The following is a 27,915-nucleotide window of genomic DNA, read 5'->3' on the forward strand; positions in this document are numbered from 1 at the left end:
ATCTACAGGGTGTCTTCCGACTCTTCCCTAAAAACTTACCCCAGCCGGGATCTACTCGCCCTTTGGATATCTTCCCTCGGGATCCTTTTAGTCAACATTCCCGACAATGGCTTCTCTATCCCCGCCAGTGGGCACCCCGCTGCTGAAATCCCCTGTGCCCGAGACGCCCTTTAAAGACGCGCCAACACCAGCGCCTCAAACAGTACCTTTCCCTTCGCCACAGACCTTTGAGATAATCCCACCATTGCATGGGATTATTTCTCGCTTGCTCTCTTTAAAGGGTCAGCAAACAGGTCCATCGGACGCGCCCGGGGATACAACAGGGGTCCCAGGAGCTTCCCAGGCGCAGACCCAACAGACACCTTCAAACATCCCTAATGGTGGACACAATGGCAACACCACCTCTTCACATGCTGTACCAGAAGTATCAGTCCTTGGTTCAAGCGCTCATCCACCGCTCGATGTGAAAAACCTCCCTACCGAAACCAGCTCTGTCAGGATTCGAATCCAGAAGGCTCGTACAGTCGTGGAAGGGCTACCGGATGTGCATCGGTCTGTTAATGACCAACAAAGGGAGATTTCAGAACTGGAGGATCGTGTGAAACGTTTGCGCTCTGTCATTTCTGACTTTGGGAGTCGAGCAGGAACGCTACATGAGGACAATACGAGGACCGTGGAAGCATGAGGACCCTGGAAGCATGGAGCTTGAACTTCGAAAATCCCGGTTCAGAATGGGAATTCTCAAGCCAACCAGGTGCTGCATGCTTTTCAATTCAATTCATCTGGCGTTTATCATAAGGAAATACCCTGGTGTTTTTTTTTTTAGTGATCATTTCAAGACAGCAAAAGGCATACCGTCATTTCATTAGCTGTGGCAACTCAAACAATTCATAATCTATTCCCTCTTTCTCTCTTTTCTATCTTTTCTCGAATGTTCCAAGGGATTTGCCAATTCAGGGATTCCAAGGTTGTTTTGAACCTCCAGTTGTATCAATTTGCCGCAGTTACAAATTTAATAACCTAAAACCCTAATCCGGCCAGCTCTCTCCGATATCGTTCGGTGTGTTAAAGTTCAGCGCCTGAGGCAACAGGCAGATCCCTTCCCCCACCACTCCCATTTAATTTTTCCCCTTCTCTTCATCTCCCCTCCTCCATATCCAAATTTTTCTGTTTATTCCCAGGCAGATTACCATCCTTCATCATGTCTTACGCTCTTTCCGAGTCCCACCGGGACGTGAGTAACACATCTACCCTCATCTCTAGCATATAGATCATTGACTCATCGATTACAGCAAATGCACAACTCCCTGGTGTCTAGTGACCCAGAGGTTGCCTCCATCATGGTACGTCGAAACTATACAATTGGGACATGCAGTTGAATGCATTGTCCCCACCAGAAAGTTCAGCTGTGCTAATTCGTCTATTCGTACAGGAGAAGGAAATCCAGCGTCAGCGTGAGTCAATCGTCCTGATTGCCTCCGAGAACTTCACTTCTCGTGCTGTCTTCGATGCTCTTGGTTCGCCCATGTGCAACAAGTACTCCGAGGGTTACCCCGGTGCTCGTTACTACGGTGGCAACCAGCACATCGACGCCATTGAGATCACCTGCCAGCAGCGTGCTCTCAAGGCCTTCAACCTCGACCCCGCCAAGTGGGGCGTCAACGTTCAGTGCCTTTCTGGTAGCCCCGCCAACCTCCAGGTCTACCAGGCTCTCATGCGTCCCCACGACCGCCTGATGGGCTTGGATCTCCCCCACGGTGGTCACTTGAGTCACGGCTACCAGACCCCCGCCCGCAAGATCTCTGCCGTTTCCACCTACTTCGAGACCTTCCCTTACCGTGTTGACCTTGAGACCGGTATCATCGACTACGACACTCTCGAGCGTAACGCCGAGATGTACCGCCCCAAGTGTCTGGTCGCTGGTACCTCTGCCTACTGCCGTCTGATTGACTACAAGCGCATGCGCCAAATTGCCGATAAGGTTGGCGCCTACCTCATCGTCGATATGGCTCACATCTCTGGCCTGATCGCCGCTGGTGTCATTCCCTCTCCCTTCGAGTACGCCGATGTTGTGACCACCACCACCCACAAGTCTCTCCGTGGTCCCCGTGGTGCCATGATCTTCTTCCGCAAGGGTGTCCGCAGCACCGATAAGGCCGGAAAGGAAGTCCTTTACGACCTTGAGAACCCTATCAACTTCTCCGTCTTCCCTGGCCACCAGGGTGGTCCCCACAACCACACCATCACTGCTCTGGCTGTTGCTCTCAAGCAGGTCGACACCCCTGAGTTCAAGCAGTACCAGGAGCAGGTCATCAAGAACGCCAAGGCTCTCGAGGAGGAGTTCAAGGTTCTTGGCCACAAGCTCGTCTCGGACGGCACTGACAGCCACATGGTCCTCGTCGACCTCCGCGCCAACAACCTCGATGGTGCTCGTGTTGAGGCCGTTCTCGAGCAGATCAACATTGCCTGCAACAAGAACTCCATCCCCGGTGACAAGTCGGCCCTCACTCCTTGCGGTATCCGCATTGGTGCCCCCGCCATGTCTTCCCGTGGTATGGGCTCCGAGGACTTCAAGCGCATTGCCCGCTACATTGACCAGTCCATCGCCCTCTGCAAGAAGATCCAGAGCGAGCTTCCCAAGGAGGCCAACAAGCTCAAGGACTTCAAGGCCAAGGTTGCTGATGACAGCGTTCCTGAGATCCTTGCTCTCCGCAAGGAGATTGCTGAGTGGGCCAGCACCTTCCCTCTCCCCGTTTAAATGGGATATTGAGGTCCTCATATGAGTTACGGAAAAATAAAGAGGGATCCTGAATTCAGGATCCCACGAGTTCAACATCATTTCGTATAAGAAAAGAAAAAATACATGGGTGCGTTTTTAGGGGTTAATTACCGGACTGCTTTTTCAACCTGACGCGGGTCATTGGGATATGGGAAATGCTTTTTTGCATGTGAAACGAGCAATGTTATTTTTGGCGGTTGGGCCTCGCACTTATTCAACAGCGGGCTCACATGAATTTCTAAGGGGAAAAGTTCAACGTTAATTGGGCGTCCTATGTACATTCTACAATCTGTTCTCAACACAAGGATCTATAGAATCCAAGGACTATTTTCTTCTCATCTGCTTTCTATTCTCTCTCCTACCTAGGTAATATCGTTGTGTAGCCGTTAATTGCCTTTGCTAGTTAGTCTTGCCTGATTTTGGCCCTATACCTGGGGATGTCGCCGAATAGCACACCCGAACATCATAGCAATATAGTGGCTTGTTTTGGCTCAAATGTTAAACATAAAAGGTACATTGCAGGCCGTTCTCACTGCCCATATTCTACCTGCAACACCGATAAGCGGGGAAATGAGTTTTAAAAAAAGACAGAATATCTGGGGGTACATCTCAAAGAGCTTTCAAAAAGGCTACCATAAAGTCGCATGAATAGCCGACTATTCTTGTTCCTTATATTTAGGAATCTAGACAAATGGTAGAGAAAGGGTAGGCATCTATGGTTGTATGGAGTTGGTAAGTATTCATGCTTCAACGGGAACATAGCCGTAGAGATTCATTGTCTGTTCAAGATTTCTACTCCAACAATTGCCTAGTTTTAAATGCATCATGCTACCAGTCCTCCAAGGCGAGTGAAAAGCTCAACTTCCATTCTTTCAGCCGCATCTGGCTGCAGGAGAATGCTGCCCATTGGATCTTCCTCAAGATCCTCCTCCCACATCGTCCTTGGTTCGGTATTGGCCTTTAGGTTATTGTACAGGCACATCCGCAGGTGCCAACGAAGGAGATCAGGGCTCACACGCTGGTTTCCGCTTCTGGCAGAGTTTTGGAGACGAGTGCCGCCCATTCCTGCAGTATCCTTTCCGAATACAATTATCTTGTAATCAGCCTATGTTTATGACCCATTAGTAAATATTGGCGAAATAGCAGATCTCCATAGAGAGGGTCTTACATCGGGATCAATTCCAATTTGGAAAGCATCGAAGAATGAGTGAATATCCGCGCGGAGGAGAAGCCCATTCTGAGCAGAATAGAGGCTAGATTCTCTAATCTCACTATTGGGGCGAATGTCCGTGATATAGCGCCGGTATCCGTCTCGTCTCCATCCCTCCAGCATGCTTACAGGGAAGACATGCGTAGCCTCAATACCTTGGAAAGGGTGCTTGTGGTTGACTAGAGCAGATGGCCCGGTAATTGCACAACATCTGTCTCTGTTGCGGAGGCTGTCGCGAAACGACCTTTGCTATATAAATGATTAGCCCTATCATTATATGCTTCTGGCCATTTCTATGTCGACTTTACCAAGCGTTCTCGTTCATTCTGACCCTGGGATTGGGAACTAATGTCACGGGTTCTGACGCGGCGTGGAGCACAGTCAGTGGTTAAGTCGACAGTAGTGGGGTTTTCATCTATGCGATTATCAGCCTTGGAAACCACAATTATGCTAGACGTATCAAACATACCTGTGTCAAGGACTATGTAGTTGCCGGGACCGACTGAAGCCCGACTGTTAGGCCGGAGTGCAGCGTCTGTTGTGCCGTTCGCCTGCAATTTGTAAATTGCCCACTCGTTCTCGTCGGGAAAAAGGTATATTTAAGGAGCAGTATCGATAAAGCATTTCGGGAGAAATGTATTGGTCTTGTCCGTCAGTTGGAATTTCCAGGGCTATAACAAGGCTGTCAGTTGTCGCACTGGTTCCTATGAGGCTATCGTGACTTTACCAGCCAGGAGAGAACCGTTATCCTGGTAAATCCGGAGGTTCAACCGCAGGTTTTGGGGTGGTTGAAGTTGATGAGTGGCCATTTTAAAATCGATGAGTAGAGAAACATAAAAAGAAAGCAATTGATAGAGGTGAAGGAAAGGTAACAGGAGGAGCGCGACTGGAAAGTAAAGCCATACTTCCCGATTGGGTTAGCTCGACCATGACGTTATATGGTAATAATGCTTTACTTTACCTCAGTCTAGACTACTGGGCCCCACGTGAGCAACGGATACCTCTTCCCTGGTTCTCTCTCTCGCTCCCAAGGTCTCTTCCTTTTGTCTTCATCTTGATTTGTTTCTGCCTTTTTCTTTTCTGTCTCTTGCTCTTGAAATTTTGTTACTGCACTGCTTTGTACTCTCCTACAACCTCTAAAATTGGCTCATTGGAGTTACAGCATCGATAAGGACGCAGTATCTTATCACCCCGGACCATTGCGGAGACCACCTGGGCACATACTTCCCCCAACTTGTCTTTGATTACAGAACCAGAACCAGTGCAGTACTTGAAGAAGTCACTGGTGAACCAAGAGAGAACAGGATTTTGCCTGACATGGCGAACACCGCACAATGCTACTATTGCTTTGAGTCTCTGCTCGCTTCATTCGAGGATCGCGAGCCCCCCACTCTGGCAGCCGTCGAGGCCCTATGGGAACAGCACGAGCAAACTAAGAAGTTGTCGAGTCTTGAAGAGCAACTCGAAGTGGAAGATACAGACCACCAGCAGTCCGTGAATGAACCGGACGAAGATGACGATAGCAACCAATCGACCCAGTCAAGTAGTCAGCCCAAGAAGCTGCAACTGCCCAGAATCAGCCGTCTTCAAAGCCAATTCTCCGCCTCTTCCAGCGCAGCCACATCTTCGTCATCCGCATCCAATACTTCATCCAACTCGCTACAGTCAAGCTCAACCAATATCACCACGCCAAGTGCGGTTTCCGAAACCCCTCAGCTGAGATCGTCTGATCAGCGATATCCCTTGTTCGTAACATGGAATACCCTGTCACGAAGTGGACACAAGTCTCTACGCGGGTGTATAGGCACATTCGAGGGGCAGGAACTTGCAGCGGGGTTAAAGTCCTACGCTTTGACCTCGTACGTGGTTCCCATTGAATACCCCTCTCTCTCATTACGCTACAAACAAAGGTATATTCCTATCTATATATCACACTGACTTACATGTGATCTTGCTTTAGGGCTTTCGATGACACCCGTTTTGAGCCCATTCCCAAATCCCTTCTCCCCTCCCTATCATGCTCCCTCACCCTCCTTGGGTCTTTCGAGCCGTGTACAAATGCCCTGGACTGGTCTCTGGGTACTCACGGGCTGCGGATCTCCTTCATCCACCGTGGCCGTCGCTATGGCGCCACTTATCTCCCTGACGTTGCTGTCGAGCAGGGCTGGACCAAAGAAGAGACCGTGGAAAGCTTGATGCGCAAGGCGGGCTGGGATGGTGGTGGCAGTACTGCACGGAGACTGCTACGTGGTGCAGCTGGTGGGAACTCCAGCGCCACTAAGCCCTGGGATCAGGTCTCGGATTTCCGTACTGTCAGATACCAGGGTCTCAAGGCAAGCGCCAGTTATGCGGAATGGCAGGAATGGCGAGGGTGGGTTCTCTCTCTGGATGATGGGGAGGAAATCCTGGAAGGCACGGATTGATCCGTATTCATTTCTAGATCGCTTTCCTTTTCGTCCCACATCCCAACGCTTGAAGTGGGACTGATGATTGTAATGACTATGATGATCCTGCTCCTTTAGTTTCTTTCGTGGGTTTTCCGTTCACAGCTTTTCGGCGTGGGCATTAATAAGGGATGACAATAGTTCTTACGTCCGCAGTCATGATGAGAATTTGATATGGCATCCCAGCCCTATAAAGATAGTGACAGGCATTTCAAACTGAGACATCATCCGAGAATTATTAATTATAAACACACTGGCATAATTCATTGTATTTGATAATGGTGTGATATGTAGACACATAGAAAAGGATCCAAGTAAAGCAAAAAGTCTCCCAGACCAGAGAAGAGCAGCCAGTGATTCTCCCAAATCCGAATATGAACATTCCCATGGACGAAACAACCATACACAAAAGCGAAGGATACATATTCACGCCTCCTAACGCGGAGTACGACTCCATAAACCAGCAACCATCTCCTTGACCCTCCGCTCCTGTGCCCGGATCTGCTCCTCAGTCTGCCCACGCGCATTACCACGACTATCAATCTGCATCTGAGTCGGACCACCAGCATTAACCGGCGCAGGCGGAGGAGCATGATGCTTCTCCTCGATAATCTCATCACCATTAACACGCTCAGGCTTAGGATCAACGCTCAAAGCGCCATCCATTGTGAAACCTCCTCCCTCGCGGAGCTTGTTGATAGCCCGCACAGTGTCGATAGCACGATGCAGCGTGCGACGCGCATTGAAGTTCTTCTTAACCGTTGGCAGCAGATCTTCGCCCGAGCCGACCTTTCCGCTGTCGGAGGCCAGATTAACCCACGGGTGCTGGAGAGCCTCGTGGGCTGTCATCCGCGACTGCGGGTTGACTGTCAGACAGCTGCTGATGAAGTTGCGCGCTTCCTGCGATACACCGCGCCAGTACTCGACCGGCGTGAAGGAGTAGTCTGCTGCTAGGATAGCTTGCATCTCTTCGAGATTGGAGTCCCGGTCGAAGGGCGTGTATCCGCATAGCAGGAAGTAGGTGATTACGCCAATGGCCCAGATATCGCTGGAAGGGGATGTTGTCAGTAAAAGATGAAACCATCGCCAATGAGTTGAACTTACACTGGCTTGCCGTGGCCGCTCTTTTGAAGATCTCCGGTGCCATGTATCCTGGCGTTCCGCAGGTTGTGGTCAGGACGTGGAACTGCTCTTCGTCCATGATCCTCGACAATCCGAAGTCGGCAATTAATAGATCGGCATTGTCTTCTGGCGTGCGGAAAAGGAGGTTCTCCGGCTTCAGATCGCGGTGCACGATTCCATGGTCGTGCAGATAGGCCACGGCAGAGAGCACTGCGCGAATCAAGTCTGCAGCATCAGACTCATAGTAGCTGCCTTTACGACAGATGCGGTCAAAGAGTTCTCCGCCCAGCGCGAGATCGGTGACAAGATATACTATACAGCATCATTCGTCAGTGGGGTCGCGCTTGTAGCTATCACGGAGGAGGGAAACACACAGTTGTTCATGGTCTCAAAGTAGTCGACCAGCGTGAGGATATTCTGGTGGCCCAGCGACACCTTCTTCAATACCGCGATCTCATTGCGGACCTATATATTTCAGAAGAGGTCAGCCATGCTCTTATCTCCCGTAGTTGTGGTTCTCCCAGCACACACCATATGCTCTCGCCCGGACATGAGACGCTTGTTGATGACCTTCGCCGCATAATAGCGACCGGTATCGATGTGCACACATTCCTTCACAACAGAGTACGAACCAGCGCCCAGTGTCTTTCCGGTCTTGTATCGGCACGGTTGAACCTTCGGCTTCTGACCGCTCGGGGGTTGTGCCGCCATTGCGAATAAAACCAAGTGGGGGATGCGCGACGCGAATTATGGGGGAATGGGGAATTCGTGTGATGCAGAGGACGAGGTGAAGGACTGAGCGCAGTGCTAGAGGGGTTTCGACTCGAGGGTTGCGCTATATATACGCCTGTCCTTATGTACCTGCGCGAGTCAAAGTCAGCCTTGCGGTCAAGTGGCACAGTCGTCTAGCGCGAAGACCCAGGAGTGAGTGCGCAGAAAATACTCACAGTTGGGCGACAAGGGCTGATTACCCGTGGACAGCTATATGGCTTATGGTATTGCCAAGGGTTTCTGATGATTTCCGAAGGCTGCGGGGGGTTTGAAGTCGAAGATCGTGGGGAATCACTGGCGGGGCTACTGGGAAGGGCTGAAACGTCAGATGAAACCAGTAGACAGTTTAAATTCTAGAAATTAAAATATAGGATCTTGGAAGAAAATAGGAAATTATAAAAGCCGAGGTTTAAAAATAAACAACGACGTGATTATTGGAGAGGCATTTCTGCCCAGTTGACTATTTACATTTGCCCGACTCAGCGCCAACCCAATGCAAAAACAAAGACGAAACAAAGAAAAACAAAAATTCAAACAAGTAGTACATTCAAAACCGTTCCAACACTTCCCCGACAATATGCTCCAATAGTTGTAGCTTGTGGAATTTGGCCACACTCTCCAACACTTGTAGTTTCTTCTCGATCTCCTTTCGATCAACTGTCGCAGTCCATGCACCACTGCAAGAACAGTGCTCCATGAAATCACTGATCTTTAGACTACTGCACTTGGAGCACTTGATATCCTGTGTCTGCCATTCAACAACAAACCCATGGACTTGACCAATGAGGAATTCTTCAGTCGCCAAACGGTCGTACTCAGCATGACAGAAGGGACATCGCCAGGGCTGAGTAGATTTGCTGGCTTCTGCGCTGGCATCAGGCAGCACATCTTCGTCACGGCAGAGATCAAGATCTCGGATAAGACAGCAGGAGTTGCAGGACATTTCCGGGAGCTTCAAGCTAGCACTAGGGTTCTCGAATCGGCCCTCCTTGCTGAACTCTCGGACCTCGAACAGGGCAAGAAGCTCGCGTCGCAGCAACCGAGATTCCAGGGTTGTTGTCTTGGACAAACTCAGAACCTGCATCAGCAGTTTCGTCAACTCCAAAGACGGGTTGCGTTTGTCCTTGGGACCGACTAGCACTCCTGGCAAAACGGGGAAGGCATAGTCGGAGGCAAGCTCGGGATGAAGCATCTCGTCGCGTTGTCTGCGGATCAATCCCGAGATTTGCTTCTTCAATGGCTTGGAGAATCGATCGGAGAGAATAGCAGTTATCTCATCGTCGTCTGCTTCGTTTGTCTGTCCAATGGGAATCTGTGTTGGCCGAGGAGTTGAAGACAGATCCCCGTCTTGGGGTTCCGGCCGTTTCAAGCCGTGCATCAGTTCGATGTACTCGACAATCCAGTCGTGGAAGATAGTCTGCATGGGCATTGGTAGAAACCGGCTGAGTTGCCAGTGCATCGCTGTTTCAAGATCTTGTTCATCCGCTTCGGTGACCTCTCGACAGCCCTTGCCTCCGTAGTTGTATTCATCGTACCAAACGAGATAGTCCCAGTACTCCTTGATCTCTAGATCGATAAAGTGGAATGAAGGGTTGGCACGAATTGATTTAAGGACATACTGACTGTAGGCGTAGGCGTTGCCAACCTCGGTCTTGGTAGTTTGAAGCAGGAGGCGTGTAGGGCTGGCAAAGATGACATGCGAGCCAACACGTCTGAACTCTGCCATCAATCTCTGGAATGACTTCCGTGACAGTAATCGCACGTAATTGTGCAGAGACCGATCGTAGAGACAAGACACAGGGCTTTCCACCCATCGGATCAGATGCTGGACCATGATATCGGCCATGTTGTTCCCTGCACAGGCCTCTGTCCACCAGTGTTTTACCATCTCTCGGAGAACGACAACACCGGCAGAGGCAAATGCTTTCTCTGAATAGAAAACACCGGTATCTTCGCCGTCCCCAGAAGGAGCCAGTAGCGTATCACTGCCGTCCATTTCATTGATGATAGAAGATGTTAGAATTGTATTGATCGATAGATTGCGAACCTCGAGTTCAATGCACACTGTGGAGTAAGCACCCGGTACATTGACAGATGGCATGTTGACCTTGTCCAAGGCGCCCAAGATGTCATCCCTTTCATAGCCCGCGTGATCAGGACGCGGGCCAGATGACCACCAGAGCACAACATTGTTTTGTTGAAGGCGTCTGGCGTACGAGATATCGATGAGGTATCGAGGATCCTCACTTTCTAGATTGCAAAGCGGAACATCACCGAACCGCGCGAGCATGGTCAAGTGCTGAATCCAAGAAGACAAGTATAGATAGCGTGTGACTAGACGTCTTGCAACGAATGCCTGCCAACCTAGTGGAGGAAGTTCCATATCCGATGCTTCGGGCTTCACAGATAATACTGGATACTCCTTCAAGATCGGAATGTCATGACACAGGCGGTCTTTTTGTTGTGATTGAATGACAAGAACAGCAGGCTGAGCCTCTTCATTTCGAATCTTTCTGATCAGATCACCAACCTCAAGATGAGCCTTCCTTCGCGTCATCACCTGGGTGGTTTTGAAATGAATCTTGTCCTGGTAATCGAACGCATGCTGCGACTCATCACCCGATGCGGCTTGCATCTTACGTGTGAGAAGCTCAGTGTAGATCTTATCGACGTTGGGAAGACCCTGCACATCTCTTGTGCGGTTGAGAACGATAATGTGCGCCTCATTCTTGGATGTCGAGAATATTGCGAAGACTTGCCTATCTCCAGAGACAATGTGATATAGGTAGTGGTACACTAATGACGAGTCCATCAGATAAGGCTGCTCAGAAGATGTGTGAAGTAACGTTGAAAGGTCAAAGCCCTTGTCCAAGCCGTCACCTAGGACACCACGTTGCTGCTCATCAAAGGTACAATGGCTTCCGAGCTTGAGCACTGCTCGGGTGCTTAGCGGGATGTTCCCCTCGTAAACACCCTCAACGCTAGGGTGCTGGAAGAGAATATCCATCTTGTCGGCTTCTTCTAGATATTTCTCTTCTGACAAAGACATCTTGAACAAGTAAACCGAGGGATGCCCGTTGGGTAGGGTATGGTTGACCTTCTCAACTTCACAGTCTGGAACGTCAATGTCCGGCAAAGAGTCTCGCTTCAAGTTCAAGAAGAATTGCCGTGGAACTCTAATACTGAGGGCGTGGATCTTTTGGTCAATCAGTACAAAAGCTCGCACAACTCCCGGAACGCCCGTATCGCAAAGCTGCAGGACCTGCCATGTGCTGATGTACAGCATTTGAGCTTGATTGCGGAAGAAGTTACTCAAAGAATCTGAGGCAACGTTGGTTCGTTCGCCAAACAGCTGACGACGGCGAACCCGTGCTTGTTTTTGAATCTTCCATTTTTGCTTCTGATACTTGAGGAAGCCTTCGTAGTTTTCTGACATCGATGGCATAACTGCTGGCAAGCTAGCGAAGGGGTCAAGAGCTGTTTTCGAAGCATTTTCTGGGTGCTTTCTCTTCTGCGAAACCTTGTTGTTGGGTGATTTCGATTTTTGAGTCGAGCCCGAAATTGCTTCATCTAGATCACCAGCATGCTGAACCCGATGCTCTAGGATATTTGCGTTTGTCGATAAAAGTGGCGTCTTCTCGGACTTAGTGAATAGATCAGTCATCTTCTTCTGCTTGAACCTGTCATCCTTCGTATTGATACGACGTTGCAACCAATCGGGGTGGGCAACCCGAGGCACTGGGTTTCGAAGCTTCTGAAGCGCAGCTGGAATGGTAATCAACTTCTGGATCACGGATCCCAAACGCTCGAGGTAATAGTCCCAATCGATCACAGTTCGGGGATCCATATCGCCAGGATCTTCTTTTAGCCACTTGCGCAAAAAGAATCGCTTGATGTTCTCTTCCGCTGAAAAGATAGCCACAGGAATGGCTCTTTCAGTGACAGGTGTATTCCGTGGGCGTGATGAGATGATGTATTTGCAGTTAAGGCCTTTGTCCTTGATCATCTGTTCACCCAAGAACTCCGCCAAGCGTTTTGCCGTCGTGATGGATGTGGATTTTTGGGAACCGTACTCTTCTAGGGTTTTTGACATGCTTCGATTTTCCGAAATGAGATCGATCAGCTCCTCGTCGGCCAATGTCGTTCCGTGCTCGTATAGAACGTCCAACCACCGGTCAGCAACACGGGCCACAGCGGCGTAGGTCTCGGCAAGATTAGAGCCCTCTAGGAAGAATTTGAAAAGCTGCGTCTGGAAGATCTTAATCAACTTCAGCTCTCCTCTTCGCTTAACTTCGAATCCCTTGAGTTCAGCTAAAGAGCCATCGTGATTGAAGACTGCATATCGTTTCTTCAGGTTCTTGTCTTCCTCCTTCGACGTCGGTAAAATCATTGCCCGGTACGGTCCATCCACTTCGAAGAAAATGGAATTTTCGCTGTGAGTCTCGTACTTGAAAGTTTTCGGATCGACAAGCGCCTGGTACTGGTGGTTGGTGTATCTCGCATGGACGAGGTGGTTGAGCATGACACAAGGGTATGAGATACCCAGTTTCTTCCCGTTCTTCAGAGTGAAGGAGAAGTTATCGGGAAATCCTCCCGGAAGCATACACCAGATACCGTCAGTATCTAATTCTAGGGGACGACCGATGCGTTCGACAAGCTCTCTTGCCATCTGAATAATGTGAGCACCTGTCAGACAAGTGACACCGGCCATCTCCATGGAATACCACCGAGAACCCTTTCGCATCACATATCCGTAGAAACTGTTGAGAATGACCTTGTGTGCAAGCTGAAGAGAATCGTATAGAATAATCATCTTCTTCGCTTCCTCGATTTCAGCGGCTGAACCGCCCGACGACTGCAAACTATCGGCTTTGTTCTTCCAGGATTTTTGCTTGCCCTTGAAATCGTATCGTCGGTCACGGAAGTCTCTCACAGTATCGACATAGAACGGGTTTTCTCTTTGGCAAATGATAGCCTCCCGCTCCATCGTCTTGCTGTCGTGAATCTTGTGATAAATCTTCTTGCTGTAATCCTGCAGTCGTTTCTTGACCACCCCAGCTTGCTCTTCAATGCTGAGTTCGCTGAAGGACCTCATTGGAGACTTTGGATACCGGCCTGGGAAACGTTCATTTGCTGTGGCACGTCGGATCATGTTGTATTCATCACGTTTGGCAGGCAAGAATTCACCTCGCCATGCCCAAGGCATGCGTCTATCACAGGTTTTTCCAGGTCGGTTGAAGTCGCAGGCGGCGCAATTCGACTCATCAATCAACGAGTCTGGTTGCAATCGGTTGGTGATCATGATGTTGGGATACATGGAGGCGACATCCAAATGGTAAATGAAAGGCACCTCGTTCCGGACTGGATTGTTCTTAAGATCGAGCAAACGCTCCACAATCTGTGCCCTAACCTCATCATAGTTCACGACATCATCCATGGATTTCTTCTCTTCAACCTCAATACTGAACTTGAGGGCATGATCGAGATCCTTGAGAAGCTCATCAATCGCAGTAGGATCGACGGTGAAATGAGTAGGGATATCACTTCGGAACACACCAGCTTCAATACTTTCAACGTGGCCGCCAACGTAGGTCTCTGACTCAAGAAGATGACCTTCATAGAAAGCTTCTGGGGGATTCTTGTGTTTATTGGGCAAGACAATCTCATGCTGGTAGGCTTGAACCATGAGAAGCATCTCACACAAAGTTCCAGTTCCCTTCCGCAAAGTTTCGTCGGCATTAAGGGGAATGATCGTGCAGAGCGAGAAGATGAACGGGTGGACATATTTCATGTACAGGTAATAAGTTGCAACAGCATCGGAAACTGAGTATTCGGCTAAGGTCTGTGGCCTTTCGCTCGCATACGGTGTCATAAGCTCTGGGTCGAGTTCGTCCGGATCGTAACCGAGCTTTGCAACAGTCACGGCTTTCAAACCACGACTTCCTTGAGGAAGGTAACTGTCACGGTTGACCCAGGCGAAACAATCCATATGCACACAGTTGTCGGCTTGGTAGATGTCCTCGCTGTTTTTCCGGAAGCCGATCTCCATATACATGTCAAGTCCCAGAATACTGGCTCTTGTCTCCACAAACGGCCAATCGAAGAAGTCACCGTTGTATGTCGCAATAACAGTAGGCTTGGAAATTTTGATATGCTCGAAAAATCGCTCAAGGACTGCTCTTTCATTGGGTTCATTGAAAATAATGAAAGGTCCATTGTACTCTGGTTTGGGAGTATATTCGAAGTCATGAATGTCTTCTGACACAATCTCTCTGTTGGTAATTAGGAACCCTTGCCCATCAATCATGTATGAAATCATCATAATCTGATCCATCGTGGCGTCGGGAAATTTCAGCGGTAACTTCGTACACTCGATATCAAAAGCGAGAACGACAGGATCGGCACGCTGAAGCCGGTCTTCCAGACAGGTCAGCGATATTGCGCCATGGTCTGCCTCGACATTGTACCACTTTCCAATCCGAATGTCTGCAATATATCAGCTATTAGGCCTCGCCGAGAGACACAGAAAATGCTAACCTTTGTCAATGCAGACCCGGACATGGTATGGCACGTCGTATTCTCGAATATCAACAATAAAATCACTCGCTTGTAGGTTGCCATTAGGTCGTTGCTCATTAATTATTTCGTCGTCAAAAAGGTCGATTCCAGCAGTCGCACTATGAGAACCATGAATTAGCTAATGTTCAAATCGAATCATGTAATACAGAACAAACCTAGTCATCTCAACGTATGCGTCCATCGCGCTCTCATTTTTCTTGTTTTTCTCTGCGAGGGGTAGGAGGGTCCTCCTAACCTCCAAAAGGTTGCTCACGTTGGCGAAGCTGAGCTTGATGTAGGTCTTCCGGTAGCCGAGAAGGTGATTTGGGAGGTTGAGATCTTCTTTCTCAAGTCGCTTGAATTTTTTGATCATGCCCTCAAACGTTCGGCGACACCACTCTTCTACATCCATCTCGTAGCCCTTTTTGACTGCAATCAAGAAATATGGATCGTATTCCACAGTTGCTTTGAAACTTCCTCCGTCGTCCTGCAGGAAGTAATAATCCACGCCGGCACGACCTCCAGGCACATCCGAGTCCTCAATTGATGTGCTATGCATGTTGACCAGCCATCCGGCCCTTGTCTCGCCAGACTCGAATCGTGGGAAGCCGAGAGTCTCATCGATGCTGTTGGCCAACCGAATGGCCTCAAATTTCTCATCTTGGGAGGTTGCCTCGGTCGATCGTAAGGAGTTGAATTGGACCGTTTTGGAGCGTCGAGGATTCGAGGATGCAGCGCTAGATCGGAACTTGTTCCCATACTTGCTGGGCTTTCTTGGAGGCATTGCGACGCTTCGCCCGGCTGGGCTTGTGTTAAAGTACCTCTTTCAAAGAGCGGGAGCAGTGTGGAGCATGGAATGCGCACTTGGTAAATGTCAGACGAAACAAGAAAAAGAAGAAAGAGTAGATGGGCGCAAATATAATGAGATCTGGTTCTGGGGCTAATTGTGCCTCTAGGAGGGTCCAGGAATGGCCTACGATCTGCTCTAATCAAATCGATTTCGATGGTCCCGACGCGTTCGCGTACCGCCATGCGCGTCAAAGGTGTTAGTCAGCCTTCCGGAATAACTATCCACTTTGGGGTGGAATCTGGGTATTTATTACTCCGATATTGATGATCTTCTTCGATAGCGGATGAAGACAGCAGTGGTAATCTAGAAGCAATTTACTCTACACAACTATGGCGGAAGACTCACAAGACCCCAGCTCTCTTCCGGAGGCTGGCAGCAACACACAAACCCCCAACGGCCTAGTCGATTCGCAGAAACCGAAACACAATCCGTCTCAGTCACAAACTGGAAAGCTATGGGATGCCTTCGGAAACCCTGAAGAACCCGCGAACGCGCTCGCCAAAGCAACCTATAAGCCCCGAGGCAAGAACCCTAAGGATGTGTCATACTCCGAGATTATTGGAACATTCCCGGTCTCCGAAATGACCACCCTGCACAAAAGACCGTGTGCTCGGGAATCCTTGTTGACTGGCATTGGAGTCGGGTTTGGAGTTGGTGGTCTACGAGGTGTGCTCAAAGGTATAGCTGCACTCTTTCAGTATTGGAGCACTGGAATCACGGGGCTAATATACGCATGTAGGACGGTACTATCTATGGTCTGCTGGAAACTGGGCTGTTGGCATGTTTGCGGTCACTTCATTAGCCTCATATGAATACTGCCGCTGGCGACGAAATAACGAATTGAGTGGCATGGCAGAAGCCCTCGATCTGATGAACCAATTGAAAGCCAAGAAACAACGCGAGAAGGATGCGGCAGAGGAGGAAGCGGCATTGCGCGCGCATCTTGCTGAGGAGGAAAGGCAGAGGAAGAGTTGGACCAATCCCTCCAACTACAAATTCTGGTAGTACTGTTGATTCACGAAAAGGAGTCGTGGAGTTCATGTGGTGTTTCGAAAACTGTATATTCCGATCAATAGATCAAGGTCAAGTGGTGGTCGATGTCATGTCATAAGTCATCTCTGTGTATCATAGCCCTCTGCAAAGTTCATATTGTCCAACCAATCATCGTTGGATACTCCCACTTATGTGAAAGAAAAAAAAGAGAAGTAAACCCCCCCCACCCATATGCCTGCGCCCGAAGAGACAAACGCCGAAGTAAAGATATCCAAAATGTGGCCGCGCAACACGCAGCCATGCTTGCCCCGCTAGAAATTGAATTTCACTCGCTTCTGAATTGCACCTTCGTTCATGCCGCGCAAGTTGTCTAGCTCAACGCCATCCCTCCTTCTTTCGCGCCGCCTTTCACGAGCCTCCCGGGCTTCGCGATTCTTCCATTCTGCCACTTGCTTTTGTCGCTTCTGCGATCGTTCCCACGCAATTGAGGCGGTGGGCTTGAAGCCTATACCGTTAATTCCATATCCATCATCCGTAGGGTCGGATGGATTGTGGCCTGTTATTTCCGAATCATGCCATACAAGCGGGTTTTCTTCAGACGGAGTGTCCGCGAGAGGAGGGGATAGTCGTTGCTTGCGTTTGGATGGTGACGAGGGATTCAAATGCTTGCGAGAAAAAGTTGCAGATTTCTTCTTTGATGGAGAATTGGGCAAGGGACTCGGATCCTGTGTTGCGGGCGGCTCGCATTGTAGCGCTTGGCGGTCACCGAGCTCGCTGCTAGTGGCCGGTAGGGCTTCAGGCATGTTCTTGAGCTCTTCGCTGTCAGGTTTGCATGCTTCCAGTGCCGGTAGATCCAAAGATCCTCGCTGTGAGTTGACAGTCAAGGTTTTAGGGTCCGAACGAAGGTCGCCACGGATGGCTAACTCTCCGAATCGTCCAGCAACTGCAGCGCGAGGACTGTAGCTTTCCAGCTCGTCCTCGTCCCGAAGTGAAACCTCTTCAAAGCTCTCGATGGAGGCTATCGATGTGGGTGATGCCGAGGGGCTATAGCAGTCTGATTCTGAGGGCTCTCGTTTGCGCTTGGGAGAGAAAGATGAAGGTAAGCCTGTCGGCATCATACTGAAAACGGACGTAGTGGGGACGTCACCGAGCAACCCGATGGATCTCATTTGTAAATAAATAGGGTATCCACCACCAAGTTGTTCTCAGGAAACGAAGGTCTTCATTCTGCAGAGCCCATGGAGGTCAGGGCTGAGAGGGGTTTTGGTCTTGGACATTCGGCATTGAATCAGACTGTGGGGTACAATGATCGCCACTAAATTGGCCGCGCATACGATATAAATCAAGGGAGTATTTTTAGTCTCTTTTGTCTTTCACTTCTGCAAGGAATAAAAATAGGGTTTCTTTGAATCTGCCTTTATGCCTTTACTCCGTACACGCACAGTAGCCTACTAGTATTCATATGAACAACTTAAAACACTTAATTGAAAAATATCAGAGCAGCGATAGTCAGAGCTGCTGAGGCAAAAGGCCTGGTAATAATTTACAAATACCTGCAAGCCGTACCAATCGAGTCATGAAGACAAAAGCAAAACCTAACGCCATGATGAAGACTCCCAAGTCCAAACATTTTGCACATCTAGGCCTTTTGCTTCTTCTTGGAGGGCTCGGCATCCGTATCGTGCTTGCGCTTCTTCTTCTTGTCGGACTCGCCCTCACCACCCACGGACTTTCTCTTCTCCTTCTTTTCCTTCTTCTCCTTCTTTTCTTTCTTCTCCTTCTTCTCCTTCTTCTCCTCCTTGGCCTTGGCGACTTCGGCGTCCTCCATCTCGGCATCGCTCTGGTCAGCATCGACATCAAGGTCAGCGAGCACGGCATCCATGGCGTTTTTCTGTAAATTATTAGCACTTGTGTTTCCATTCAGTGGGGTAACTAGAGCTCAACATACCATGGCGACCTCGTTCTTAGTAGGGGCGGCGCCGGAGGAGTAGAATTCCAAGCGCTCCTCTACCTGGCTCTTCAGGGCCTCACCGAACTTGGTGTTGGGCTCCTCGGAGAAGTTGTCAATGCGGGAAGCAATGGAACACTTGTTGGCGAGGAAACGGGAGATTCTGCCCTTGTTCTTGGGGCCAGCACGACCGATGAAGGAAGAGTGGTACAGCAGACCATACTTGGGGGTGTTTCCCTTGGTCTTCAAGGCACGGAAAAGGGCCTTCTCAGCACCGAGAATCTGAACGGTAGAGGCGGGGTACTTGGAGAGGTTGGTCAAGCTACCGGCGTGGGAGATCAAGCGGGCACCGACGACTTCACCGATCAGGGCGGCAAGGTTAGGGGCGACGACGCTCATCTTGGCAACAAGGTAAGCGTAGAGAGACTTGCGGTACTTGGCGAGCTTAACAACGCGCTCGGCGAAAGCGACAACGTTCTCCATGTCAGACTCGGAGATCTCTTGACCCATACTGGTCTTAGCAGCATCAATAATGCTCTGGGCAACAGCCTCATCATCCTCGACAAGGGCGGCAATGTCGTGCAGACGGTCGCTGGTCAGGGCTTGCTTGTCCTTAATGAAAAGGGCGAGCTCGGCGTAGCGCTGGTTGTCGGAGACAATCTTGACGAGCTCGGGGAAGTGCCACGAGTACCATTCGCGAACTCTCATGGAGAAGGTGTTGATGGCCTTGTCGAGCTGATCCAGAATGGCGATAGCCTGGATAATGTGGTTGTCGTCACGCTGGACGGAGAACTTTACCTTAGCACGGGAGTAAGCGTGACCGAGACCGAGCTGGGCAGTGTCCATGTCACCATCGCGCAGCTGCTTGAGGAGCTTGCCAGCGTGGAGACGGATACCACGGAGAAGATCCTGGACGACCTCACTGGTATCACCAGTCTCACAGTCCACGAATGAGAAAGCGGACTTGATGCTTCCTGCCAGAGCCTTGTCGGCAAGACCCAGGACGACCTTCTTCTTCTTGTTCGGCTTGGGGAGGTTCAATTCAAGGAAAGAAACTAGAGTCTCGGATGCGACACCTTCGGAGATGTCATTGATTTCTCCAAGAGCCTGCTTGTTGTTCCTACACATTGTTAGTGGACGATGAAAAATTAAAACCTTTTCATTTAGACAGATAAAGCGTACTCGAAAGGCAGGAAGCTGGAAAGCTCGACCATCTTGCCGAACTTGGCGAGGTCATTGACACCCTCCTGGACTTCCTTCAAGGCATTGCCGACAGAGTCACCTTGGTGAGTGACCTTGAAAAGCGAGTAACCCATAGGGCCCTCGAAAAGTAGGAAATCGGCCATCGTGTTAGGGCCAATACAAGGTCAATCACAAGATAATGAGAAAAACTTGCAACACCGGCCAGAAAACCTCGCAATGTTCAATTTGATGGGTTGCTGGTGAGGTTGGCGACGGCTGGAAATGGACAATTTTTTTTTCTCGCCGCTAGTGCGAATCCTAAGGCACCGAACCGGAGGTATGACGGTAGGTATCGGAGCAGACGTTTACCCGTCCCGCTGATATAATCACGTGACCATATGGATGCTCGAATGTGGGCTTTTTGGCCGCGGACCTAACGTGGAACAAGCGCTCTACCATCCCCTAATTTAATATTTTTGAGTTATTGGACGTGATACCCTGTCATTCATTACCTGGGAGATGTCTGCAACTCAACTACTTAACCCCAAGGCGGAGTCGAGGGTATGGAAAATATTCCCAGATGGCCCCTCAATGATGTGCCCGCACACTAACATTTCACGCAGCGGAGAGGAGAGGCCTTGAAGGTGAACATCGGTGCCGGTGAAGGTCTTCAAGATGTTCTCAAGTCTAACCTGGGTCCTTCGGGAACCTTGAAGATGTAAGTTTTCTACGAACACACCTCACATACAAAGGCAATGGAGCTGACAAAACTTAGGCTGGTTGATGGTGCAGGCGCAGTATGCAATCCCCGATTCCTCTCGAACGGCACGAAACATTCCTTTTCTGATACAAGCTTGCTATGATAGATCAAATTGACCAAAGATGGAAACGTTTTGTTGCGGGAGATGGTTTGTTCTGCCCTCAGAATCACAGCACTTGGAGCTTCTAAGCTAACATTTAACAGCAAATCCAAAACCCCACGGCTGTAAGACGAAATCGCCTCGAGAGTCTCCTACACTTTGCTGACGAAATTGAAAGGTTATGATCGCTCGCGCTGCGACCGCACAAGATGATATCACCGGTGATGGAACAACATCTGTTGTTTTGCTGGTGGGAGAGCTTTTGAAGCAGGCAGAGCGTCACATCTCGGAGGGTCTGCACCCCCGTGTCATCACTGATGGCTACGAGATTGCCAAGACGGAGGCCTTGAAAGTATGTAATGGTGATTGAAAGTCGATTCTCGAGATGGGTCTAACATATTACCCACAGTTCCTTGAAAACTTCAAGCTCGAGCGTCCTATTGACCGAGAGCTATTGCTTTCTGTCGCCCGTACCTCCCTCTCCACCAAGCTCAACGGTGCTCTCGCCGAGAAGCTTACCCCCGACATCGTCGATGCCGTGCTCGCCATCCACAGAGCCCCTGAGAAGCCTGATTTGCACATGGTTGAGATTATGACGATGCAGCACCGGTCGTCATCGGATACCCAGCTTATTCGTGGTCTCGCCTTGGACCACGGTGCCAGACACCCCGACATGCCCAAGCGGGTGGAGAACGCTTTCATTCTGACATTGAACGTCAGTCTGGAGTACGAGAAATCCGAAATTAACTCCGGATTCTACTACTCCAACGCCGAGCAGAGAGATAAGCTGGTTGAGAGTGAGCGCAAGTTTGTGGATGCGAAGCTGCAGAAGATTGTGGATCTCAAGAAGGAGGTTTGTGGAAACGACCCCAACAAGGGATTCGTTGTCATCAACCAGAAGGGTATCGATCCCCTCAGCTTGGATGTTCTTGTTAAGAATGGCATTTTCGCTCTTCGCAGAGCCAAGCGCAGAAACATGGAGCGTCTTCAGCTAGTTTGCGGTGGAACTGCTCAGAACAGTGTCGAGGATTTGTCTCCGGAGGTTCTTGGGTGGGCTGGTCTGGTCTACGAGCACCAGCTTGGCGAGGAGAAGTTCACTTTCGTTGAAGAGGTCAAGGATCCTAAGTCTGTGACTATCCTCATTAAGGGTCCTAATGGACACACCATCACCCAGGTTAAGGATGCCGTTCGTGATGGTTTGCGCTCTGTCTACAACACCATTGTTGATGGGTGTGTCATTCCCGGAGCTGGTGCATTCCAAGTTGCATGTGCCGTACACTTGCAGTCCCAGGCCTTCACCAAGACCGTTAAGGGTAAGGCCAAGTGGGGTGTTGGTGCTTTCGCTGATGCCCTTCTGATTATCCCCAAGACTCTTGCTGCCAACTCAGGCCACGATATCCAGGATTCGCTGGCTGCTCTTCACGATGAGGCCACTGATGGCAACACTGTCGGTTTGGATCTGGTCACTGGCGAACCCATGGATCCCGTCCAAGAGGGTGTCTTCGATTCTTTCCGTGTTCTGCGCAACTGCATCGCTTCCAGCACAGGCATCGCCTCTAACCTCCTTCTGTGCGATGAGCTACTGAAGGCTCGGCAGATGAGCAAAGCCGGTGCCGGTGGCCCCGGTGGTCAGGAAGAGTAATGCACTTTCTCATTTACGAAGTCAGGCGGTTCATGTAAAGTTTAAAAGGGTTAAAGACTTGATTCCCTCACAAAGTTAGGGGCCAAGAGCCAATCTATTCAAAAATGCACAAACTTCACGTTGCTTCTCATTGTCGTCATTAGAAGGGAAATAAAGTAATCAGCGCTATCGTACATAAACAGGGAAGCTATCTCATTGGGAGGATCAGCGTTCTTCTGAGGCAACGCTTTGGCCATCCCCATCAGACACATTGTCAGGGGGCCAAAGTCCCTCAAAGCCTTCTTCCCTGACTGGGTCGTCCAGGGAGAGATGATGTGCTTGAGCCCACTCCCACACATCAGATTTGCAAATGGTGACCATCTGACCGGGTGGTGTAGTAGTTTCTTCCGCAGCTGTACGGGTAGATTTACGTTTCTTTGGGGTGGCCTGGGGTTCAAAAAGTCCCATGCTCTTGAGTGCAGTGATCACATCCTCAGTCAACATACCAGTTCCCAGGCCGAGTTCCTCAACGGTAATGGTCTCGCGCATGTGTCTTTTGCGGGAGCCTTTGGGGGTTGAGCTGGGCTTCTGTTGGTCGGCATCAAGGGAGCTGCCGCTAGGTTTGCCTCGGAGCAAGAATCGGGAAATCCGTTCGGCCCAAAAACGGACATAGCTTTTGTGGCCCAGCTCACTCAGTGGTTTCTCTGGTCCACCGATGCACCCACCATTGGAGTCCCACCCGCTGAGCTTGTAGCTGACCCCCATCAACAACTTCCCAAGCTGCTTGTGTTGGTAAGGCGGGAATATCAGAATGCAGGCAAGGTTATTCGCGTCCCATGAGAGTTTCTCTTTTGAAAAGAAGCCGAGCACGTAGTAGCTGTCAGAGTCATCCGGGTCGGTGAAAGTAAGGATGTAGTACAGGAAGGTTGCGACATCGAAAAAGACTGTCTTGTGGTCGAGGAAAAGTTTCGCGAAAAGGGACAGATTCTGTCCGAAAAGTTTGTGGTTTTGTCCATCAACCTCCCACACTGCATACCCGCCATGGTCGTAGACTTTCGTGCCTGGAGGGGTTATGCGATGCTCGCAGGCGCGTTTGTGTTCCTCAAATATATCCACATCACACGAGTATCGAAAGCACCAGCGACAGACATACAGTCGATCGGCATCCTTGGCGACGAGGTCTTCAGGGTAGATAGATTGGTTCCATGGCTTGAACAAGAGATCGCCTAGCACGACGTTGTTCACGTTGCGATTGGCTGGAGTCTGCAATGGCGCAGACTTCGGGGCCGCCATTGGTTTTTATGTGTATTCGAGCGGCGCGACGTGATATCGAAGTTGTCGGAATGCTAGGTTTCGGGGGCGTTCATGCGATGTATCGTCTCTAATGGACCAGCCATTGGTATTATCGTAGAAATGAGAGATGTAGGTAGATGAAAAGACTGAACACGGTCGCGCGGGCATTGAGAGATGTTATGAGGACATAATTCTCAATTAGTATTATTCATTGTCCATTGGATCCATTCACATGTCCGGTATTCAGAGTTGACGCCTTGGATTCGAGGCGAAAAGCTAATGACACGTGATTGGAGCGGGGGATCCACCAGAGAGCTTCATGTTCTCATGGCCTCTCTCTCTCTTTATCCTGTTGCCTGAAACATATCCCATGTACTTTAGGGATAAATCCGTTGGATTTCCTAAGTTTCTTGAATTTGTTTGCCCCATTCCTTGCAGGAAAATCCAAACTTGAAAAAAAAAAATAATAATTTGGAAGTGTTGCCACAGGCAGCAACATATGAAACTCGTGATCTTTTTTCCCGTTTATACACCTCCCGTCTCCAAACTAGCCCCAAAGGCATCATAATTCCAAACCATTTCATATCTCTATCAACTCTATCAACTTTATCAACTCTATCAACTCTATCAACTCTAGTTTCACGTTCTCTGCTTTTCGATTCTGTAACACCGCCCCACCTATTCGTGTCCCTGATCCGCAGGGCTCACGGGGCATCTTCTCCACGATGTTGAAGCCCTTCCAAATCAGAAACCTTCGGGTATCCACTCAGAGCCAACCCGAGCAGCTTGCGGATTCTCGTGCCCCTGCAGGAGTGGTGCAGATCTCTGCTACAGATTACGATGATTTAGCCTCTAACCACCCCCGCGCAAGGTTGACATACATGGATGACGATGATGATGACGAAATAATCACCGTGAGTTCACAACGGCTTGTCGGTTCTCTATCCTCAAATCAAAATCTCACCCTCTTCCTTAGGTTGGATCTGCTCTCGAGCTCTCTCAGCGCCTCGAGGAGCCCCTCGACATTAATACACAGCTCGAGTCTGTCGAACTCTCTCCCGGTGACATCAGTCCGATGCACATATTTGATATTCGCCGATCAAACTCTGTGACCGAGTTGTGGAAGCAGTTTGAAGACAACGTTCCGAAACAGGACTTGGATGCTAAAAAGAATGGCACGCAAGTTACTTCCAAGGCCATTGTACTCGAAGAGCAACATGAAGTCCCAGCTCCTCATATTACTACCTCGCCATCGGTCTCTGGAAATGAGCCTCGGCCTCTTATGGAAGCATTTGAGGCTGAGCTAGCAGAGATGCTTAATGCTGCTGAGTCCCCGGAGACTCGAGTGCCTCAACCTAATTCGTCACCGACTACTGAGCCATCAGCCAACACAAACTCAGAGCGATCCCCTCATCCCGTTGAGATTCTAGCGGCACAGGTTCTAGAGCAGCTGATCAACGGAGCTACTATGGTACAATCTGAATGGAGATCAAAAATTCCTGACCTACAGCGACAACTACAGAATGCTCAGAAACAATTTGAGACTGCACAGAAATCTCTGCCTGTGAACGTGGAAGCGTCACTGCGGACATTACTTGCCACGGTTGAAGCTCACTTAAGAACCGCTTTTAACAATCTCCCAGATGGTGGAAGGCAAATGGCAGAAGATGCATTCCAAGCAGGAAGGCCTGTCGCTGAGAATGCCGCTGATGGTTTTCGTATGATGGCCTCCGAACTCAACGAGGTCGGAAGAACATTATTTGCCGCGTTTGAAAGCGAGTTCGGACGCGCTACATCAACAGCCCCTACGTCAACTACAGCCCCTACATCGACCTCGACTTCCGAGATGCCAAATCCTGGAGCATCCGGGCCATTCTTTAACACTGCTGCAAACAATGGATCTACGGCACCGGGCACTATGTATTCCCAGACCTGGAACGCGAATCCTTCAAGTACAGCCACAAATGAGAAATCAACAGCAGGCCCAGGCCAATCGACCCCATCTAATACCACACAAACAGGAGAACCTCCCTTCCAAAGTCGTCATGGTCAACCTACACCCGCTCAATCAAATCATTGGGCACCTCCCTCGTGGCCTGCACCATTCTGGAATCCATTCCAAACCTACAATGCACCCCCGCCTCCCTGTCCTCTACCGAATTTCACTTACTGGCCACAAGGACCACCTGCGCCTGCGCCTCGGCCTCCTCCCCCTACGTTCGATGCCCCGTTGAATGCTACACATACATCACAAGTGAAGTCTGCGGAATCGAAAAAAAGTCCAGCAACTAAATCCCTGTTCATTGGAAATGTTGGTTTCAAAGTTACCGACAAGATGATACAGGATGTTTTTGCTGCCAAGGGTTTCCTTGTGAAGGTGGATCTTCCGCTAGATGCCGAGTCAGGAAGACATGCAGGCTTTGGTTACGTTCATTTCCCCTCAGATTATCCAGCTTTCGCTGCGATGGAAGCATTGCAAGGTGCCGTAATTGACGGACATTCGATAAACCTTGAGCCTATGTATCATCCCCCCATCGAAAGTGTGCGTCCGGCGCAGATCTCACCCAATACCGGTATAACCACACACGACACTCAGACAGACCGCCCTCAGACTGAGACGAGCGATGCCGTTTGGTCCCCGCTTGGTGTCAGGCAACAAAATAGTTCATCCAAGACTGGCAAGGCGGACAATCGGAGAAAGTCTGTTAGTTTCGTAGATCTCACGCAGAGTGTTGATCCTGGTCAAGCTCGGACAGAGTCGTCCGCACTACTTGATTCTCCAAGTGAGGACCCTGCATTCAGTGCACGTTTTCCCTCGCTTTTACCCGAGACGAGTGCACAGTATAACGATCCACTGAGTGGTCGGGGGGTTTCCTCGGATTTGCATATGGAGTCTTGTTTCCCACCTGTGTCTCAATGGGAGGCCCAACGACTTGCAAACCGGCAGGAACGCAGCGGAACAGCACCTGTAACTGGTGATTGGCATGGCCAATCACCAAACAACCCAAAGCACCGTGAAGGACCTTCCACTCACGGTTTACCCTTGTATCCTACGCCGAATACGTTTAGTCGACCTCAACCAGCTTCTCATATGGATGCGGCCGCCAATATATCATCGGCCATTGATGCCGAAACACCTTCCGATCATAGCAAAGCAATTCGGGATCAACTTGGCCATTCTTCCGGTTCCAAGGAGGCTGTGCGCCCAGTGGTGGATCTCAATGGCCCCCAAATTGCGCCCAAATGGAGGCCTCGAGTCACTGAGCACAAAACTCATCAACCAAACCGTCGGCATGCTGCGGAGACCGACCAGCACAATCCCCTCAAGCATTCCGCAAGTATGCGTCGTCTTGGGGATAGATCGCGTGGTCCTGCAGAAACAGACACATGGGCGCGTCTATCTAGGCGAGAACGAAATGGCGCCTCTTCTCACGAGCAGATCCCCGGAAGCTTCCCGCGGGAACATGTGACGATGGCTGAAATCTCTAAGGTACTTGATACCAGTGCCATTGAGGCTGAGGATGCGGCAATCGAACGATGTGCCTCTGCTCTTGTCGACATAGGCTACGGGTGTGAACAGGCGGGCGGACGGACGAGGATGACTGTGTATGCGACTATGGCGCATGGTGACCTCATGGATGCGATTGATATGATTGAAGAGGAAAGATCAATCTATGAACTACGGTCTTCGCAGTGAGGCAAGGCACGTCCAATTCTTTTTTTTTTTTTTTTTTTGTGTGTGTGTGTGTGTATGTTTCAGGGTCATCTAATGACCCAGTCATTCCTTTAGCTGCAGTTTAGCTTAATTGGGACTCTTGTGGTGTCATTTACTCTCGGTAGTGTTGAAATTCCACTCTTTGTTTTAATCATGGATGTTTCGAGTCCTCAAAATATGTATCCCACACAGTGTTTATGTCCACTTTTCAATTGGCCTTAACTGTATTATTTTGTTTGATATCCATTTCAAGTGCACGACTTGGGCTATCTTGAAAGACAAACTGTATACATAGATCGATAGGACTGACCCGTTATATATTAAACTGTTGTACAGCACTTGATAATATACCAGTAGTGAGATTGTACTCAGACACAGTCATTTGGATATAAATGCTCCTCCGAAAGAAAAATTTACTACCAACATAACATCCAGTGCTATAACTAATACAGCCAATGGTTTCTAACAAGTAACTAGGATATTATTAGCACAACGATTTCACTCACTGGTCTAACCCTATTAAGTAAAGTCTCTCTTCGCGCCTATACTTTAATTCGAGTGTCACTTGT

General features: G+C 49.7%; 12 protein-coding genes across 12 annotated transcripts; 6 read left to right on the top strand and 6 right to left on the bottom strand.

Annotated features, from left to right (window-relative positions):
* Positions 1-106: 106 nt before the first annotated feature.
* Positions 107-685, top strand: N7487_005081 (mediator of RNA polymerase II transcription subunit 9; the record flags this gene model as incomplete). Its single annotated transcript, XM_056872828.1, has 1 exon — positions 107-685. One exon carries the CDS (start codon positions 107-109, stop codon positions 683-685), a length of 579 nt encoding a protein of 192 aa, XP_056730548.1.
* A 516-nt stretch (positions 686-1,201) lies between these two features.
* Positions 1,202-2,758, top strand: N7487_005082 (glycine hydroxymethyltransferase SHM2; the record flags this gene model as incomplete). The annotated part of the gene is made up of 3 exons (XM_056872829.1): positions 1,202-1,234; positions 1,293-1,343; positions 1,433-2,758. 3 exons carry the CDS (start codon positions 1,202-1,204, stop codon positions 2,756-2,758), a joined length of 1,410 nt encoding a protein of 469 aa, XP_056730549.1.
* Positions 2,759-3,602: 844 nt separating this feature from the next.
* On the bottom strand, positions 3,603-4,798 carry N7487_005083 (HNH endonuclease signature motif containing protein; the record flags this gene model as incomplete). The annotated part of the gene is made up of 6 exons (XM_056872830.1): positions 3,603-3,884; positions 3,948-4,238; positions 4,298-4,404; positions 4,459-4,540; positions 4,563-4,693; positions 4,717-4,798. 6 exons carry the CDS (start codon positions 4,796-4,798, stop codon positions 3,603-3,605), a joined length of 975 nt encoding a protein of 324 aa, XP_056730550.1.
* A 508-nt stretch (positions 4,799-5,306) lies between these two features.
* On the top strand, positions 5,307-6,412 carry N7487_005084 (AMMECR1 domain-containing protein; the record flags this gene model as incomplete). The annotated part of the gene is made up of 2 exons (XM_056872831.1): positions 5,307-5,848; positions 5,950-6,412. The coding sequence occupies 2 exons, from the start codon at positions 5,307-5,309 to the stop codon at positions 6,410-6,412; spliced, it is 1,005 nt and encodes a 334-aa protein (XP_056730551.1).
* Positions 6,413-6,868: 456 nt separating this feature from the next.
* On the bottom strand, positions 6,869-8,266 carry N7487_005085 (serine/threonine-protein kinase; the record flags this gene model as incomplete). Its single annotated transcript, XM_056872832.1, has 4 exons — positions 6,869-7,481; positions 7,534-7,867; positions 7,930-8,020; positions 8,087-8,266. The coding sequence occupies 4 exons, from the start codon at positions 8,264-8,266 to the stop codon at positions 6,869-6,871; spliced, it is 1,218 nt and encodes a 405-aa protein (XP_056730552.1).
* A 607-nt stretch (positions 8,267-8,873) lies between these two features.
* N7487_005086 (DNA polymerase epsilon catalytic subunit POL2) lies at positions 8,874-15,668 on the bottom strand (the record flags this gene model as incomplete). Its single annotated transcript, XM_056872833.1, has 3 exons — positions 8,874-14,812; positions 14,864-15,003; positions 15,061-15,668. The coding sequence occupies 3 exons, from the start codon at positions 15,666-15,668 to the stop codon at positions 8,874-8,876; spliced, it is 6,687 nt and encodes a 2,228-aa protein (XP_056730553.1).
* A 395-nt stretch (positions 15,669-16,063) lies between these two features.
* On the top strand, positions 16,064-16,739 carry N7487_005087 (uncharacterized protein; the record flags this gene model as incomplete). The annotated part of the gene is made up of 2 exons (XM_056872834.1): positions 16,064-16,412; positions 16,474-16,739. The coding sequence occupies 2 exons, from the start codon at positions 16,064-16,066 to the stop codon at positions 16,737-16,739; spliced, it is 615 nt and encodes a 204-aa protein (XP_056730554.1).
* Positions 16,740-17,038: 299 nt separating this feature from the next.
* On the bottom strand, positions 17,039-17,896 carry N7487_005088 (uncharacterized protein; the record flags this gene model as incomplete). Its single annotated transcript, XM_056872835.1, has 1 exon — positions 17,039-17,896. The coding sequence occupies one exon, from the start codon at positions 17,894-17,896 to the stop codon at positions 17,039-17,041; it is 858 nt and encodes a 285-aa protein (XP_056730555.1).
* Positions 17,897-18,366: 470 nt separating this feature from the next.
* Positions 18,367-20,021, bottom strand: sik1 (snoRNP complex protein NOP56; the record flags this gene model as incomplete). The annotated part of the gene is made up of 3 exons (XM_056872836.1): positions 18,367-18,618; positions 18,676-19,795; positions 19,858-20,021. The coding sequence occupies 3 exons, from the start codon at positions 20,019-20,021 to the stop codon at positions 18,367-18,369; spliced, it is 1,536 nt and encodes a 511-aa protein (XP_056730556.1).
* A 281-nt stretch (positions 20,022-20,302) lies between these two features.
* N7487_005090 (chaperonin-containing T-complex subunit CCT6) lies at positions 20,303-22,359 on the top strand (the record flags this gene model as incomplete). Its single annotated transcript, XM_056872837.1, has 7 exons — positions 20,303-20,418; positions 20,481-20,575; positions 20,633-20,654; positions 20,724-20,765; positions 20,822-20,842; positions 20,896-21,069; positions 21,127-22,359. The coding sequence occupies exons 1-7, from the start codon at positions 20,377-20,379 to the stop codon at positions 22,357-22,359; spliced, it is 1,629 nt and encodes a 542-aa protein (XP_056730557.1). The 5' UTR covers positions 20,303-20,376.
* Positions 22,360-22,563: 204 nt separating this feature from the next.
* N7487_005091 (putative histone acetyltransferase (MysT1)) lies at positions 22,564-23,631 on the bottom strand (the record flags this gene model as incomplete). The annotated part of the gene is made up of 1 exon (XM_056872838.1): positions 22,564-23,631. One exon carries the CDS (start codon positions 23,629-23,631, stop codon positions 22,564-22,566), a length of 1,068 nt encoding a protein of 355 aa, XP_056730558.1.
* Positions 23,632-24,356: 725 nt separating this feature from the next.
* On the top strand, positions 24,357-27,328 carry N7487_005092 (RNA recognition motif domain-containing protein; the record flags this gene model as incomplete). Its single annotated transcript, XM_056872839.1, has 2 exons — positions 24,357-24,545; positions 24,608-27,328. The coding sequence occupies 2 exons, from the start codon at positions 24,357-24,359 to the stop codon at positions 27,326-27,328; spliced, it is 2,910 nt and encodes a 969-aa protein (XP_056730559.1).
* Positions 27,329-27,915: the final 587 nt, after the last annotated feature.

The sequence above is a fragment of the Penicillium crustosum genome (genome assembly GCF_028827405.1).
Source record: "Penicillium crustosum strain IBT 35664 chromosome Unknown utg000002l_segment0_segment0, whole genome shotgun sequence".
Classification (NCBI taxonomy): Eukaryota; Fungi; Ascomycota; class Eurotiomycetes; order Eurotiales; family Aspergillaceae; genus Penicillium; species Penicillium crustosum.